The 15,733-nt window shown below is 43.2% G+C and overlaps 1 protein-coding gene across 3 annotated transcripts in view; it reads left to right on the forward strand.

Annotated features, from left to right (window-relative positions):
* The window catches only part of Ppp3cc (protein phosphatase 3 catalytic subunit gamma), a 68,370-nt gene extending 59,287 nt beyond the window's left edge, over positions 1-9,083 (forward strand). For 2 of the 3 annotated variants that reach the window (XM_052191017.1, XM_052191019.1), the window contains exons 11-15: positions 828-854; positions 1,725-1,806; positions 2,369-2,466; positions 7,020-7,049; positions 8,544-9,083. In XM_052191017.1, the coding sequence (XP_052046977.1) occupies positions 828-854; positions 1,725-1,806; positions 2,369-2,466; positions 7,020-7,049; positions 8,544-8,743 (437 nt within the window). In that variant the 3' untranslated portion in view covers positions 8,744-9,083. The remainder of the gene's footprint in view (positions 1-827; positions 855-1,724; positions 1,807-2,368; positions 2,467-7,019; positions 7,050-8,543) is intronic. The other variant, XM_052191018.1, reaches the window with a different exon arrangement.
* Positions 9,084-15,733: the final 6,650 nt, after the last annotated feature.

Consider the following 15,733-nt stretch of genomic DNA (forward strand, 5'->3'; position numbering starts at 1 on the left):
ATAAAGGGATGTCTAGGAATGGAACAAGGTAACAGATTAGTTTCAAATGCATTAGTGTGCTTACTTAGTTGGTTTGGGAACACTAAAGCCCTATTTAGTGCTAGGGATGCTGAATACGTAGAAGAGCAGGCAGGGACACTGCGCTCACCCAAGTAAAACAGATAAGGACCTTTGAAAAAACTGTTAAAACTCTGCTTGCCATGGGATACCTGTCCCTTCTCTAAGTCTGGAGGCTGATTTCTAAATATAAAGGAGTTCTGCAGTGTAGATGACAAAGGAAAACCCATTTCCCTAACAGGGGACCAGCATGCAATGCTCAGAGCCATCAGCTGCCTTTTCCCAGCTCCAGATTCCCTCTAGGTCTTAACTGAGAGCAAACACCAAGGACCATCAGACCCCTAAGCAAAGTCTTTACAAGACAGAAGCCACAGAAAACACCTTGAAGTCCTGAAGGCTTAAACTTTAAACCTATAGGAAGGAAAATGTCACTGATAAGTGAGGCGTGCTAGCAAGAAAAACAGCAGCACACGTTCCTGCCAGAGATCTGTGGGCAGTGCTGCCCCACAAACAGTATCTTCCTGCTGTTTTCATGCTGGGGGTGGGTGGATGATCCTAGGTAGGAATTAAAGCGAAAGGATAAATTAGTAAGAAATGGAGGCAAGGACAGAAACGGAGGCTGTGTTTATTCTCCTGGCGCAGGCAGTCTCTGGGCTGCTCCTCTCCATGCATTTCACACTTGGGTTTTTTTTCTCTTCCATGTAAACTCCATCATCCTCCCATGTGTCTGTCTTCACCTCTTTATTTCTTGGTGTCTCCTCTCCCTGAAGATCACTACATTTCAAGCTGTCCAAAAGGTATCCAACTGGAATGCCCTGTCAGCTAAGTTCTTGCCATCTGCTCTGCCACCGTTGATTGGTTAGTGGGTTTGAATTGGTAGTTGGGCAGCTTCTCCTGACTTTCCTCCCTCCCTCTCAGTGGCAATGGCTGCTTTCTGTGGACCTGCAGTTTGACCTAGCAGAACTGAGAGGTAGGAGAGAGGAGGGAAAGCCTGTGTGTCTTTGTCTGATTTTTGGATGCTGTTGCCTGGTATATGCCAGGATCTTGCCTTTCACATTTGGGCTATTTCCTAAATCTTTAAAAAAAAAAAAAAAAAAAAAAAAAAGGCCATACAGTCTTATGTTAACTTTTCAGTGTTGCTTTTTAAAATCCCTCACCCATCCTTGTGATCTTTATGGCGCAGTTGTTAGGAGTATTCTGAAGAAACACAGCTGGCTGGTATGTGGGAAGAAGATTGTAGAGCGCAGCCTTCCTAAGTTCAGTGCTGCTGCCTTTGGCAGACCAGACTCCGCATCCAAAGGTGGCGCGTGTAGTGTTCTCAAAGGAGACCTTGGCTTGTAGCAGAGATCACTGTGAGCTTTGTTTGTGTCTTTGTGTTTCAAAGTTTCAGAACATGAATCGCCTGCTCCCCATAGATGCCTCAGTGTCTTTCTGTGACCCTTTCATTCATTCTCCCCTTCATTTCTTCTCTCCTGTTGTTTTCTTCTTATTCCTTGCAACTTCCCAAATTTTAATTGTTTTTTAAAATTTTAAGCTTTGTTTCCTTCTTTCTTTTTTTAAAGTTTCTCTTTAATTTAAACACAAAAGCACTCCATCTTGCATTTGAAAAAAAAATCTGTCTTGTTAACCACATCACTTTAACCCACTTGTTCTTTGTATTTTCTAAGGAGTCACTTCCGCTCGAAAAGAAGTCATCAAGAATAAAGTCCGAGCCATTGGGAAAATGGCGCGGGTCTTTACAGTTCTTCGGTAAGGTTCCATCATTACACTGTGGGATAAAGGCATTTAGAAAGGAGGTTACAAGTTAGCTTTAGAGAAGTGTTTTCAAGGTCACAGCCTGGTGCTGGAACTGCAAGTCTTCTGGTTGAGTGCAGGTTGAACCAGACTCCATGTGAAAGTGACAGCGTTTGGAAAACATCCATTTGGTAGTGTTAGATGTAGAGGTTTAGTGTGGATTTTAGAGGCACATCCCCATGATCAAACTCTGGCTGTCCTTAGCTGTGTTGTCTTGGGTTTAATGTTTGGTTCTTAGGTTTCCTTGTCTATAAACTAGAGATTATAATAGAACCTAGCTCACATGTTGTTAGTTGAGTCAAATGGGATAAAGTGCGGGGAACATTGCCTGGCTACCAGTGCCTCTGGTTGAAAAAGGAATGATTAATTTTTGTATCTGAAGTGTTTGCAGAAACCTGGTCAGATGAAGGTGGGACCTGTCTTGCTGTCTCTGTCCCTGTTACCTTGATTCAGGTGTCACTGCGTTGCTGTGCCATGGCTCCCTGGCATTAACCAGGGCTTCCATGTTCCTTTGCAGGGAAGAGAGTGAGAATGTGCTGACCCTCAAGGGCCTCACTCCCACAGGCACACTCCCATTGGGGGTCCTCTCTGGAGGAAAGCAGACCATTGAGACAGGTGAGTATGAAGATGCCCCTTCCCATTACCAGGAGTCGGTGACTTTGTTTAGAACCTGATGCTAGAGCAATGGATATTTATCTAGGGAAAGAGGAATCATGACCCTTACTCTTCTTGTACACAAAAATAATTCAAAGTAGATTGTAATTTAAATGCAAACATTGAAACACGTTTAGGGGAAAAATGTGGAGAGTAGGCACTGGAGTAGACAGAGACTTTAATAAGAGAGAGAAAGTCATGGCCTTAAAAGAAAATAGAGGTTATTAAAATTAAATTGCCCTTTTGAAAATACATAATAAAGAGAAGGAAGAGGCAAGCCACAGAGAAGATTTCTGCACTACCTATGTCTGACAAAGGCCTTGTTTCAAAATAGACAATTTATTTCACCAAAGAAGATGTAAAGATGGCCAGCACACATCTATGAAGATGCCAACATAGTTACTCATCTGGAAGATGAATAATAAAGCATAGAGAAGTACTACTGCATATCCACAAGAATGACTGAAATTTAAAAATCTGACAGGATCAAGAGTTGGTGTGTCAATGGAGGCCTGGACTAGATAGAGGCTAGTGGGCTTACAAATAGACTCAACACCTTGGCCAGCCGATAGCCAATAAAACTAAAGACATTTGGACCCATATCCTGCAACTCCACACCAAGAATTTCAGAGAGAAATTAGCATTCATGTCTACCAGAGGATGTGCATAAGGATGTTTGCTGTGGTAGCTCCAGATCAGAAGCAGCTCCCCTGCCTGTTGGTAGTGAATAAGTTATATTGATACATGGGCTACTGCTCACCCATTGGACCTGTCGCATTGAGGTTAGAGCACATCGGCTCCTGCCCGTCAGGAAGAGTGCCACTCTGAAAGACAGTGATATTCTTGAAGAGTTCTGCATGCTTTGGAAATAGCATATAAGTAATCCCTAATTAAAATACTGATTCAAACCAGAAATGAAGAGATATAAAATATATTGGGACCAAGTCCAAAAAGGAGTAAAGAAACATGTGTGTGTGTGTGTGTGTGTGTGTGTGTATGTATTCCAAGTTACTACACCTAGAAAAATTCTCTTGCTACCCTTGATTTGTAGATTTGCTCCTATGGGCTCTAGCGAAAAAAGTAGATTAAAGCAACTTTGTGGATCAATAAATTAAAACGGAAGTATGTAAGGAAGTATTGTAGACTTTTCTCTCTCTCTCTTTTTTCTTAATCCATGTTACCTCCTCGTACTAGAACCATTTATAGACTGGGCGGTGCTGGCACACGCCTTTAATCCCAGCACTTGGGAGGCAGAAGCAGGTAAATTTCTGAGTTCAAGGCCAGCCTGGTCTACAGAGAGAGTTCCAGGATAGCCAGGGCTACACAGAGAAATCCTACTTGGGGGGGGGGGGGATTCGTTTACAGAAAATCTCACATGACTAGTTAACAAGTAAAATAAAAGGAGATAGGTGGGAGCTGGAGAGATGACTCAGCGGTTAAGAGCACTGGCTGTTCTTCCGAAGGTCCTGAGTTCAAATCCCAGCAACTGCATGGTGGCTAACAACCATACATAATGAGACCTGACTCCCTCTTCTGGAGTGTTTAAAGACAGCTACAGTGTAAAAGTAGATAGGTATCTTATATTTTTCAAAATGCCTGCACATTTCTTTAGAGATATGGCCTCTAGTAGGTCAACCATCCTTCAGTGGATAGCTTCATAGCCCTGTTAAAGAGACTAAATAGATTGAGGGTGTTATTAAACAAAAAGGGGAGAGGACATAGAGATGGCAGGAGGTAGTATGATCAAGATACACTACATGTAAAAATGAAGATCCTGCAACCATTGAGTTGAGGGTGCATTGGAAATATTTTATGGCCCTGAGATATGACTCAGTAAGTAATGAAAGACACTTTTGCCAAACTTGATGACCTGAGTTTGGTCCCACGTGTTGGAAGAAGAGAACCAACTCCTGCACTCTTTAACCTCCATATGTGTGTTGTGGCGTGCTCATGAATACACAGACACACACACACACACACAAACACACTCACACACACACACACTGGAACATTAGTAAGGGGCTAGAGAGATACCTTAGCAATTAAGAGCACTTGCTATTCTTACAGGGAGTCTGAATTTGGTTCTCCGCACCCACATGGTGGCTCATAACCATCTATAACTGCATTCCAGGGAATTTGACACCTTTTTCTGATCTCCACAGGCACCATCCATGCAAATGTCACACATATATACAAGCAGAAAAAAGTTATATTCATAAAATAAAAACAAACCTAAAAAAAGCTAGTACCCACAATCAGTGGTTACTAAGATAGGTTTAACTAATTAATAATAATAATAATAATAATAATAATAATAATAATAATGTCAGTAGATAGCTGGATATCCTTTGAGTGGCAGACATGGGAGGATCAGGAAAAAATTCAATATTCTAGCTTCACAGCAAATTTCAGGCATGGCCTGGCCTATATGAGACCCTGCCTCAAAAAATTTTTCTTTTAAAGTATTAATGATAACTTCAGTGTCTCTCATAGCACTCTTGTTTGGTGTACATGAAACTTTTGGTTTGATACTTAGGACTGGGGAAATGAAAGAAAGGAAGGAAAGAAAGGAAACTGTTGATGAGACTTTAGAGAAATTGGGTCCTTCCTATGCTGTTGGGGGAATACAGGAATAGGGCTACTGCAGAGAGAACATGGGGGCAGTTGTTCAGATGACAATAGAGTTACCATAGATTCAGCACTGCCATCCTACATGCCCCCTCCATCCAATGAGAGAAATAAACTATGTCCTCACCAAAACTTGTACATCGGTGCTCATGTACATGACACTCTTCAAAAGAGCCTCAGTTGGCATTCTTCAGAACACTCTAAAGTAGGTACGACTTCAGTGTTCACCCATTGGATAACAAAGTAAGGTTTATACAGTGGGATTCCACATAGCCATAACAAGAAGGAAATACACACGCGTGCATCAAGGCTAGCGTATACTAATAGTGAGTTCCATGCCAGCCCAGGCTACATAGTGAGAGCCTGTCTCAAAACAAACAGCAAAAAATACTGACCTACACACTTGAAACCATTTTATAGCCTAGGAATTATATGTAAACAGTTTGATAATTTTTTTTCTTACCATGCCCCTTGGTATGTACAGATTGCTATCTCAGTAACCAATACAAAAAATTCAGTTCTATGAGGGCCCCAAAAGTTTATTACTGGAGATTTGTAGAGATGGCTCAACAGTTAAGAATACTTGTTATCCTTGCAAGGGACCTAGATTTGGTTCTGAAAACCCACATAATAGCTCAAAGCCGTCCCAAACTCCAGTTCCAGGGGATATGACACATTCTTTTGACCTCCACATATGCAGGCAAATCATTCATATACGTGAAGTAAATAAATCTAAAATGCCTTTTTTTGAAATGGGATGCTGGTATATCCTTTACCACACACATTCAAACTCCAAATAAAGCGTCACTACCCATAGAACCTTTGACACCTTCTCACAGCTGCAGAGGCAGCACCCTGCTCTGGGAGAGGGGCTGTCACTGCCTTGTGTGGCTTACTAGGCCCATCTGAGGTTAGGGAGGCTGCAGTGCTCTTACAGGAGCCCTCCTAGGGGACATGGTTGCCGGCATTGCTGTGGGAGGTTAAGGAGCTTTGCAACTCCCTCCCTTCTCATAGTGATGAGGGAAGCCTCCCCAGTGGTCTTGCTGTTGAGTGGCCTTCCTCCCTTCCTTAGGAAAATTGTCCTTGGAGGAGCTGGCAGGGCTCTAATGGAATCTAGTTGCTGTACCCTGGAACCATTTCTTGTATTACAGCTTTACTGCCTGACGAAGAATGGCAGGGGGAAGTTTCCCTGTTGGTGCTCATTTTAATTGCTTCCATTCCTGCCACCGAAAGGGAGAAGATTGCTTTCTTAGTAATTGACCTGCTTTCCTGCACAAGGAAAAGAAGCCCTATGGGGTGTTAGTGTGAGCCTCTGCCATATCCCGCATTTCAGATGGGTACATGAATTAGAGTTCAAATCCGTGCCTAGTTGTTCACCTCTAGAGCAGAAGTAACTCCTCACTTATAACCCATTTTTCTCATCTTCCAAATGCTGGAGCTATCCAACTGCTACCCTATTCTTTTATTATTGTAATTATTAAATGGTCAAGGACACTTAGATCATGTATAAGTCATTTAGGAATACTAAGAAATAAGACTGAGTAACAGCTCAATTGATACAATCTGAGTAGTTACAAGCTCAAACACAGCTGTGATATTAAATTATCTGATTTGACAAGTCATTTTGATATGTGATGATCACAAGGCACAAACTAGCAGTTAATGATTTCAAATTCCCATGCCAACAGAAATGTTAGAACTGTCAGTGCCGCGCCACTTCACACGCATACCCTCCTTTGGCTCCTGTGGTAATCCCCAACGTGTCTCTGTGGGTGGGCACACTGGCAGGTGGGACACTGGGGTGTCTGTGCTGGCTGTATTACTGTTGGTTCACATATTCTTTCTCTGTCTTCATTTTTGCATGCACGGCTCCTGCCTCCCTACAGCCAAAGAACGAGCAGCAGAGGAGCGGGAAGGTATGGCCACGCCACTCAGCCGGGATGCCCCTGTGTCTGTGCACCAGTCTCAAAGCTTCAGCAGCATGTCTAGACTCACTTGCATCTGCAGAACCTGACAGGAAAGGAGAGGATGGCCCTCAGTGCGGCCACATGCCCGCCATCCTGTTTCTCAGATGGCCGTCACACAGTCCTTTCTAAGACTTATCAGTTGTATGTAATGACTGAAGCTTGTGCAGCTGGTAATGACAGAGGTCAAATGATTTAAGTGTTTTTTTTTTTCTTTATTAAGACAGTTACCTGGGGCTGGAGAGATGGCTCAGTGGTTAAGAGCACTGACTGCTTTTCCGGAAGTCCTGAGTTCAATTCCCAGCAACCACATGGAGGCTCACAACCATCTATAATGGGATCCAATGCCCTCGTCTGGTGTGTCTGAAGACAGTGTACTCACATATATAAAATAAATAAATCTTGAGAGACAGAGACAGAGACAGAGAGAGACAGTCAGACAGACAGACAGAGAGACAGAGTCCAACCTAATAATGTAAAGGTTAGCAGGAGTAGAGGCAAAAGTAGTTGTTTCTATGGAGACATTTTAAATCATACTGCTTATGAATTTTTTGATGAAAACCATTGGAATTCATAAACTTGCACTGTAGATTTAGTAATCTCATTAGATAAGGTGATGTAAGGGGGATTCATTCCTTGGCAATACAAAGTTGAATCTGGTTGGAACAGCTCAGGTGCAGAATGTTTATCTAATGTGTGTAAGGCCTGGGGTTCAAACCCCAATACTACAATAAGTTTCAGTTTAATCAAATGGGAAATGTCTAGAAGCTGTGCTGATGTTTTTCATTTGTGTTCAATTCCTAGATGTGAAGATAAAAAGCTGTCTTGAGCGTTAGGTCTCCTGTCACTTGTGTGTGGTTAATGCCATGTTTGTGCTTAAAACAACTATCCATGTGATGGGACGTGCTTTCCTGGTGTTAACCTTTTCTAGAAGTGGGCAGGATAAGAAACGCTATTTCAAGTGTGTGGAGGCTAATTAAGATCTAATCTTTTTTGTTTATTTCTGCCAGACTTGTTATTCTTTTTCTTTCTTTTCTTTTTTTCAAGATTTAGTTATTTATTTTACTTATCTGAGTACACTATTGCTCTCTTTAGACACACCAGAAGAGGGCATTGGATCCCATTACAGATGGTTGTGAGGCACAATGTGGTTGCTGGGAATTGAACTCGGGACCTCTGGAAGAGCAGTCAATGTTCTTAACCACTGAGCCATCTCTCCAGGCCCAAGACTTGTTATTCTTATGCTAGTTTTTTACTACATTAGAGCTGTTTGGAAGCAGTGTTTGTGGACAGAGCTGATTTAGTCACATGTTGCCTGTCTGCAGATGTGTGTTCTGTAACTACCTTCCTGTGTGTTCCTAGGAGGTGCTGTGTGCTTGGAGACTTGGTTCAAGCTGCTAACTGCTACCTCTCTGAGCACTTCCTACCCCTCCTGTCTTTCTGCAGCCATCAGAGGTTTTACACTTGCACACAGGATCCGAAGTTTTGAAGAAGCCCGAGGTCTAGACCGAATTAATGAGAGAATGCCTCCCCGAAAAGAGGCTTCGTATCATCATGATGCAGGGAAGATGCACTCGCACCCGCACTCGCATCCGCCTCACCCACACTCGTCAAGAAGGACCGATCATGGAAAGAAAGCCCTGTGATGGCTCAGGGCCCTGTGCAGCACTGATGGGTCCCAACCTTGTGAGCAGATCGTATTTATTTACATTGGAAATGAAACAGGAACAACTCAAACAACTTAAACTTGGAGGTGCATTTGTAATTCAGTCGCATTTATTCTGTAAGAAAGGTGACCATTTTATAAATTCTTCTAATTTATGTTCAATATATATATATAGATATAAATACTTTTGTTTTGTTTCCCTCCCCTTGTCCTAATTTTAGAAACGGATCTGATTGTGTGTGTGTGTGTGTGTGTGTGTGTGTTGAAATCTTATGCTATAAAGTGGACCTTCCCCTAATAAAAAGGGCCTTGGAAACCTTTACCCTGGATTTCTGACCCATATTCCTAGTTAGCGCTCCTTTTGTTTTGGGAGGTGATTTTTGTTTTTTCATTTAAGACTTAACTCAAAAATGTCTTTTCAATTTTTTCCCTTTCTGCTCAGTACCAGATATCAGTGGCTAAAACTACTTCTCTTCTGAGAGAAACTTGAACTTCTAAGAGAACAAAAAGCCTAGTGATTTTTAAGATCCAGGTAGAACTGCTTCCATAACAACTTACTTCCTTTCGAACTCTCAGTTCTGTGATTGGAGAGAGAGAGAGAGAGAAAAAGAGAGAGAGTAAGAGAGAGAGAGCGAGCATAAGATTGAACCCATGCCTTACACACGCTATGAAAGCATTCTACCACCCAACTGTACCTCTACTCCTGGGTTCATTTTCATGTGTTCTAATAAAGTTCCATTCAAAAAGTAATGATGAGGGTGGGCTAGTGAGAAGGCTTAGCCTGATTACTTAAGTTTGATCCCAAGGAAGAAGAAAACCAATTCACAAGAGTTGTCTTCTGATCTTCACACAGCATTGCGGAACACATATAAACAAACAAGTAAATGCAATAAACATTTTTAAATAATAATGCTGAGAGGTTTTCTTAAGAGTTGCTTAAAGTCCCATCAGAAGTTTAGGGGAGATTTGTAGAGTTTCAGCTGTTTCCAGATTCTTTGCTTTCAGTTTTTAATCCCAGATGAACCCATCTGCAAAGGGACTTAGACTCATAACCAGCTCTGGAATGCCCTCAGGACACGAGCGTGAGCCCCGTCCTTGCCCCTCTGTGTCTTCCGTGGCACCAAGCACTGCAGCTGTGTTCCCAGCTCTTCTGTTTTCACTGTCAATATGTCTGAAAAACAATTCTTAGATGGAGAACGGGCTCTTCATACACTGAATCTTGCTAAGGGTCCGATGAGTGAGGGCTTCTGCTCCTAGGGTTAATCAGGAAACTAGTTCCCAGTCCTTCGAGTGTCAGTGCTCATTAGGCTGAACTCTGGAGCCTTGATAAATATAGTTTGGAAGCAAAAATTAGGGATCCATGTTTAATTGCCCCTTAGATATTTTTGGGGGGTGGGGAATAAGAGTCTGATTTTGTAGTCTTCACTGGCCTAGAATTCTCTCTGTAGACCAGGCTGGCCTTGAACTCACAGAGCTCCAACTATCTGCCCTGGTGAGTACCCGGATGAAAGGAATGCACCACCACATCTAGCTTTGGTTGTAATTTTTGAGACGGTCTCATATAGCCCAGGCTGGCCCTAGACTTAAGTAGCTGAGATTGTCTTTGACCTCCTGATCCTCTCCCTCTCCCTCCCAAGTGCTGGCATCACAGGTGTGCACCGCCTCTCCTAAGGAGCTTGCGGTCACCTTTGACTCAGTCTGGCCACAGCTGACTCACTGATGGAGCTTTCTAATGACTTGGAATCTGGGCACCCTTGATCAAAGCTTGGAAAGTGTAGATTTGTTAGACCTCTGGTGCCCTGTGGGATGGAGGGTCTAGCAATAAAAGCAAGCATCTCAGACAACAATGTAGCACATCGAGAGGTTCGGGGAAAGCAGAAAACAACGGTGTAACTTCTTAAAAAACTATGCTTTTTATGAGGAAAATGAAAGGTTAGCTTGCCTATCTGTGGGGTTTTTTTTTTAATTTTATTTTATGCATATGAATGTTTTGCCTGAATGTGTGCATGTGTGCCTGCTGCCCAGAAAAGTCAGAAGAGTGTACCAAGGCTATCTGAACCTCAGAACTAGAGTTAGTGGTGGTTGTGAGGCACCACGTGAGTGCTGGGATTGAACCCCATGCTTGTTACTCTGAGTAACAAGTGCTCTGAACTGCCAAGCCATCTCTCTAGCCCCATCTGGGGGTTTTGTTTGTTTGTTTGTTTGTTTGGGGTTTTTTTTTTTTTTTGGTTTTTTGGATTTGATTTTTTTTTTGAGACAGGGTGTCTCTGTTTAGCCCTGGCTGTCTTGGAGCTCACTCTGTAGACCAGGCTGGCCTTGAACTCAGAAATCCGCCTGCCTCTGCCTCCCAGAGTGCTGGGATTACAGGCCTGTGCCACCACCGCCTGGCTCCCATCTTTTTTTTTTTTTAATACTTTTGCTAACATTTTCCAGTTTGTCCATGACAGATCAAAGCATGTTCATAAGAGAGAAGAGATGTGATAGCCCCAGCCCAGAGTCCCAGCACTGGGGAGGTGGGGGCAGGAAGGTCAGTACGTCTAAGGTCATCCGTAGCCGGTCATCCTCAGCCACATGGAGTTCACAGCTTGGGCCAAGAAGATGGCTCAGAAGGGAAAACACTTGCTACACAAGCTTAATGACCTGAGTGTGACCCCTGGAACTGACTCATGAACGTTGTCCTCTGGTTTCCACACAGGAGCCATAGCATATGCATGCTGGTACTCACCAACACCACGGAGATCATAGTTAAGGGCTAGTGAGATGGCTCGGCAGGGGAGACTTGTCTTCATGTGGGATGATCCGAATCAGGTGACGGGAACTCACGGGTGGAGGGAGACAACCAACTTACACTAGTTGTTCCTCTAGTCTCCATACGCACTATTGCATACATAAAATAATCAAATGTAAAAACTAGTAATAAAATAAATTTTTAAAATTTAAAGATGGTGGCTAGAGGGATGGCACAGTGGTTAAAAGCACTGGATGTTCTTCCCAAGACCCCAATTCAATTCACAGCAACTTTGCCATTTGGCTCAAAACTGCCTGGAAATCCAGTTCCAGATCTGATGCCCTCATCTGGCCTCTAAGGGCACTGTACACACATGTACAAGCCCACACATATAATCATATCCCTTTATATTTAAAAGAGTAAAATTATTTAAAATGTTTATCTCAATGGAAGAGCTTTTGCCTAGCATGGGCAAGACCCTGAGTTCAGTTCCCAGTACCACATATAGACACTAAATAAATAAAAATAGGCCTGTAAAAAAAAAAAAAAGAAGAAGAAAATGAAGCTGGGCAGTGGTGGTGCACACCTCAAATCCCAGCACTCGGGAGGCAAATGCAAATGGATCTCTGAGTTCGAGGCCAGCTTGGTCTACAGAGTGAGTTCCAATATAGCCAGAGCTACACAGAGAAACCCTGTCTCAAAAAAAAAAACAAAACAAAAAAAAAAAAAAAAAAAAAAAAAGGAACAATGAGGCCAGCCTGGGCTAGATGAACCCGTCTCCATGGGAGGCAGGGAGAAGAGGACATTGTAGAGGAAGACAAAGTATCTTAACTGTCAGGAAAAACCTGAGAGAAGGAAGGGAACTCCTGAGGAATGTCTTCTCCATTGTCATTTCTTTGTGGCTTATGCTTTCTCTCCCCCAAAGCCCAGTGATAGAAAAGATCCTTTCTTTGGAAAGCTTGCCTATGAAAGTCACAGTAGATCACATTGTGACACAGTCCACTAGTGGAGGCCTGTCACTCCTAAGGACCCATAAGCAGGCAGAAGTTCTGAAAATCCCTAGAAACCAGAAACCAGAGACCAGAAACAGTTCAGACTTGGGCCTGTTTGCCCAGTCTTAGGAACATGTTGAAATGAGTACTGTTTCCTCTCTAAACTTCATTAGAAGTTTTTAACTTCAGATTTAAGCATCTCAACAGATTTTCCTCCTGGGTGGCTGCGTTACATTTTCCCCAGAGCAGCTATTTTTGCTTAGAGCCACGACTCCTTTTTTAAAGTGTTTTTTTAAAATATGCATTGATGTTCTGCTTGCATGTACGTCTGTGCCAGGTGCCATGATCATCTGCAATTGGTATTAGAGGCAGCTGTGAGGTACCATGTGGATGCTGGGAATTGAACCAGATCTTCTGGAAGAGCAGTCAGAGATCCTAACCATCTGTCCTGCCCCAGGAACCCATTTCTTAAACAAGTTTTCTAGGAATGTTGGAGCACTCCTTTGCAAACTTCTGAAGCACTGTTTTAAAATGGTCACTTCAGACAGACAGGGCTTCCCAACTGTGGTTAAACATATACATAAGAAACTTTACACTTATCAAAGACTAATGATACAAAGGGAACATCTCCTTATAATCTTGGTGTTCTGATTAGAATAAGAATACTATGTGTGTATCCATGGTGTGTATATGCACGTGTGTGGGTTGCTTCAGAGTCTGCAACAATGGAAGCAGCTTCAGTTTTCTTTGCAATCTCAAGGTGACACCTCTTTTGTCACTAGACATTGATGATCAAAGTATACATGGCTTGTCACAAGACATGGCTTGTTGCCTAGGAACAGGGGCATCAAACTGCCCAGGAACGTCAGTCCACACCGCTCTTGCCTACCACTGTCTCTCACTGCCTCATCTCTTCCTCCAGAATAGCTTGCTAGCCAGTGAGCAAGTTCCTCTCACTAGTGAACATTTGTTTTTTTTTTTTTTTTTTTTTACCTTGATAACTTTAGAATGATTTCCTTTGGAAAGAGAAACCCCTATTGGTTCAGTCAATAGAAAAATCATTTGATATCAAGAGCAAAGGTAGGATTTCTGAAAATGGAGTAGCTTTGAGGCCTCGTCAGCTTTGGCGTTATCCCTTAGTTCCTTTTCTCCGTGTGGTTTTCAAACACAAAGTCTGAGGCAGCTGGTGTATATAAGAAAAATATCCTAAGTCATGTGAGATGCAGCTGGACGCCCCAACTTTACAGCCAGTTGTGCAAGAACTCTTTAGTCTACAAATGCGGAAGTCAAAATCCCTTCTCTCTGCCTTGTGTAAAGATCTCCCAAGTATTGCCTGCATCATATCTGTAAATATCTGTAAAGTTCACACTCTAGAGAAACAAGTACATGTTTCCCAATCTGACTGGCTACTTAGTTATACTAGTTTAGAAAAATCCTGCCCCATGTTAACAATTCAGTTTTTTTCATATTAATGATCACTGAGTTTCTCTGCCCAATGTTTGTACAGAAAACTATTTCCTAACCAGTAAAAACTTGCTAAGGTAGCATTCTAGAACCCCAGTATTTAACCTAACTGTTATGGTAACGGTGGAACACAGGGTTTTTTGCTTTCAGTTTTCTGGACCCAGAGCAGAATGGACCTAGAGCTCAGGGTTAGGTATGAGGCTTCAGTTTGCTAGATTGTTTGTGGGGTTTCACCTCATCTGACAGCCGTCCCGTTTTCCCTGTAGTCTGCTAGACTATTGTCAAGAGCAGCCACAGCAGCGAGACACTGATGAGGGTTTGGGTCCCACAGAGGAATCCCTTTCAGTTCTCACCATGGTCAGAAGCTCATAGGAAAGCTGTAAGAAAGAAAGGATGAGTGTAAAGAAGAAAGCCGGTCCGCCAAAGGACAGGAGCCGTGCCCTCATCTGGAAGCCAGCAGTGACCTGTGTTAACAATAGGGCTCTGTGCCATTGGCAGTTTGAGAGAGGGAAACTACATGACATTGGGACTTGGGAGCTGTCCTGCCTCTATCTAGCCAGCCAAAGTGAATGGGGTCAGTGTTAACTGCCTTCATCTATGCAGTCACAAAGGTAAAGATGATACTGGGAGCATATTCCCTCCTGGGAGGCCTTGGCCTGACGCCTCAGCAACTGTGGCAAGACGTGCTAAATAACACCTTTGTTTGAGCCAGGGTTATGCATCGTCAACACTTTCATGCCAAGTCTAGGTGGTTTCAGATCAAGCAGCAAGGCCGTGGACATGGACCATCCCTCTGTGCAGCTCTGAAGTAGAGCCGAGCACTCTCCTGCCTGTAAGTCCCCGCCCACGGTCCCTTCACCCCTTCACAGTTCTCCAAGTACCAACCCCCCCTTTTGGTTTTGGGAGGCATATCAAAGCGAAGTGCACATGACAGAAACCGTGGTTTGGGTTGATAAAGATGTGATCTGGGCTGGGCACGTGATGAAGCAAAAGAACCATTGCAAGTCTGAGGGCTGCCTGGTGTCCCAGTGTATGGCAGGCCAGCCAGGGCTACATAATGAAAGCCTGCGTTTAAAACAAGAGAAAAAGGAAATGTGTTTTTGTCTTCCCAAGCCTTTGCGAAGATGCCATCGGGATCCCCTTGTGTTCGTTCGTTCGTTCGCTCGTTTGCTCGCTCGCTCGCTCGTTCCTCCCAGCATCCTAAGTCGTAGTTCTTTTTACCCCGACTCTTCCAAGGACAGGTTCCCTGTCTCGCTGCCTAGATGATAAAGCAGTCACATGTGCTGATCTAGGCGGTTACTCTCTTGAATGATGGCCTATTTGCTTGCGTTTAGAGGTTACCTGCATCCTGCTGCTTTCTGCTATGTTAAAGACAGTCGTAGAAATGTTACCTATCAACAGGAGACATTAGTCTTTGTGAATAAAAGTTTTATAAGAACTTTCTTACTGTACACTAGAAATCCTCTTAAGATTAAAAGAAGCAAATGCTCTTATAAGTGAAGGATAACTTCATTGACTCCCTGTGTCTTTATTTCCTTGATTTCTTAGTAGAGGGACTGATCTTTTGGCTCTGACCCAGCTAGTAATTCCAGAGGTAAGGGAAAGCCTAGTTTCTGATGTCTGGTATGATCTCTAACAATGCCAGTAAATCCCTTCCCAAGAGAGGATCCCTCAGCTAAAGTTAAAGCTCTGGTGGCCTCTGATGAGTTTCTGTTCCCCCCTCTGCCCACCTATAAACCGTGTTTCCTTTGCCTCTTACCTCCTGACTCTAACCCTCGGCCTTCCC

This window comes from Apodemus sylvaticus, chromosome 8 (genome assembly GCF_947179515.1).
Source record: "Apodemus sylvaticus chromosome 8, mApoSyl1.1, whole genome shotgun sequence".
Classification (NCBI taxonomy): Eukaryota; Metazoa; Chordata; class Mammalia; order Rodentia; family Muridae; genus Apodemus; species Apodemus sylvaticus.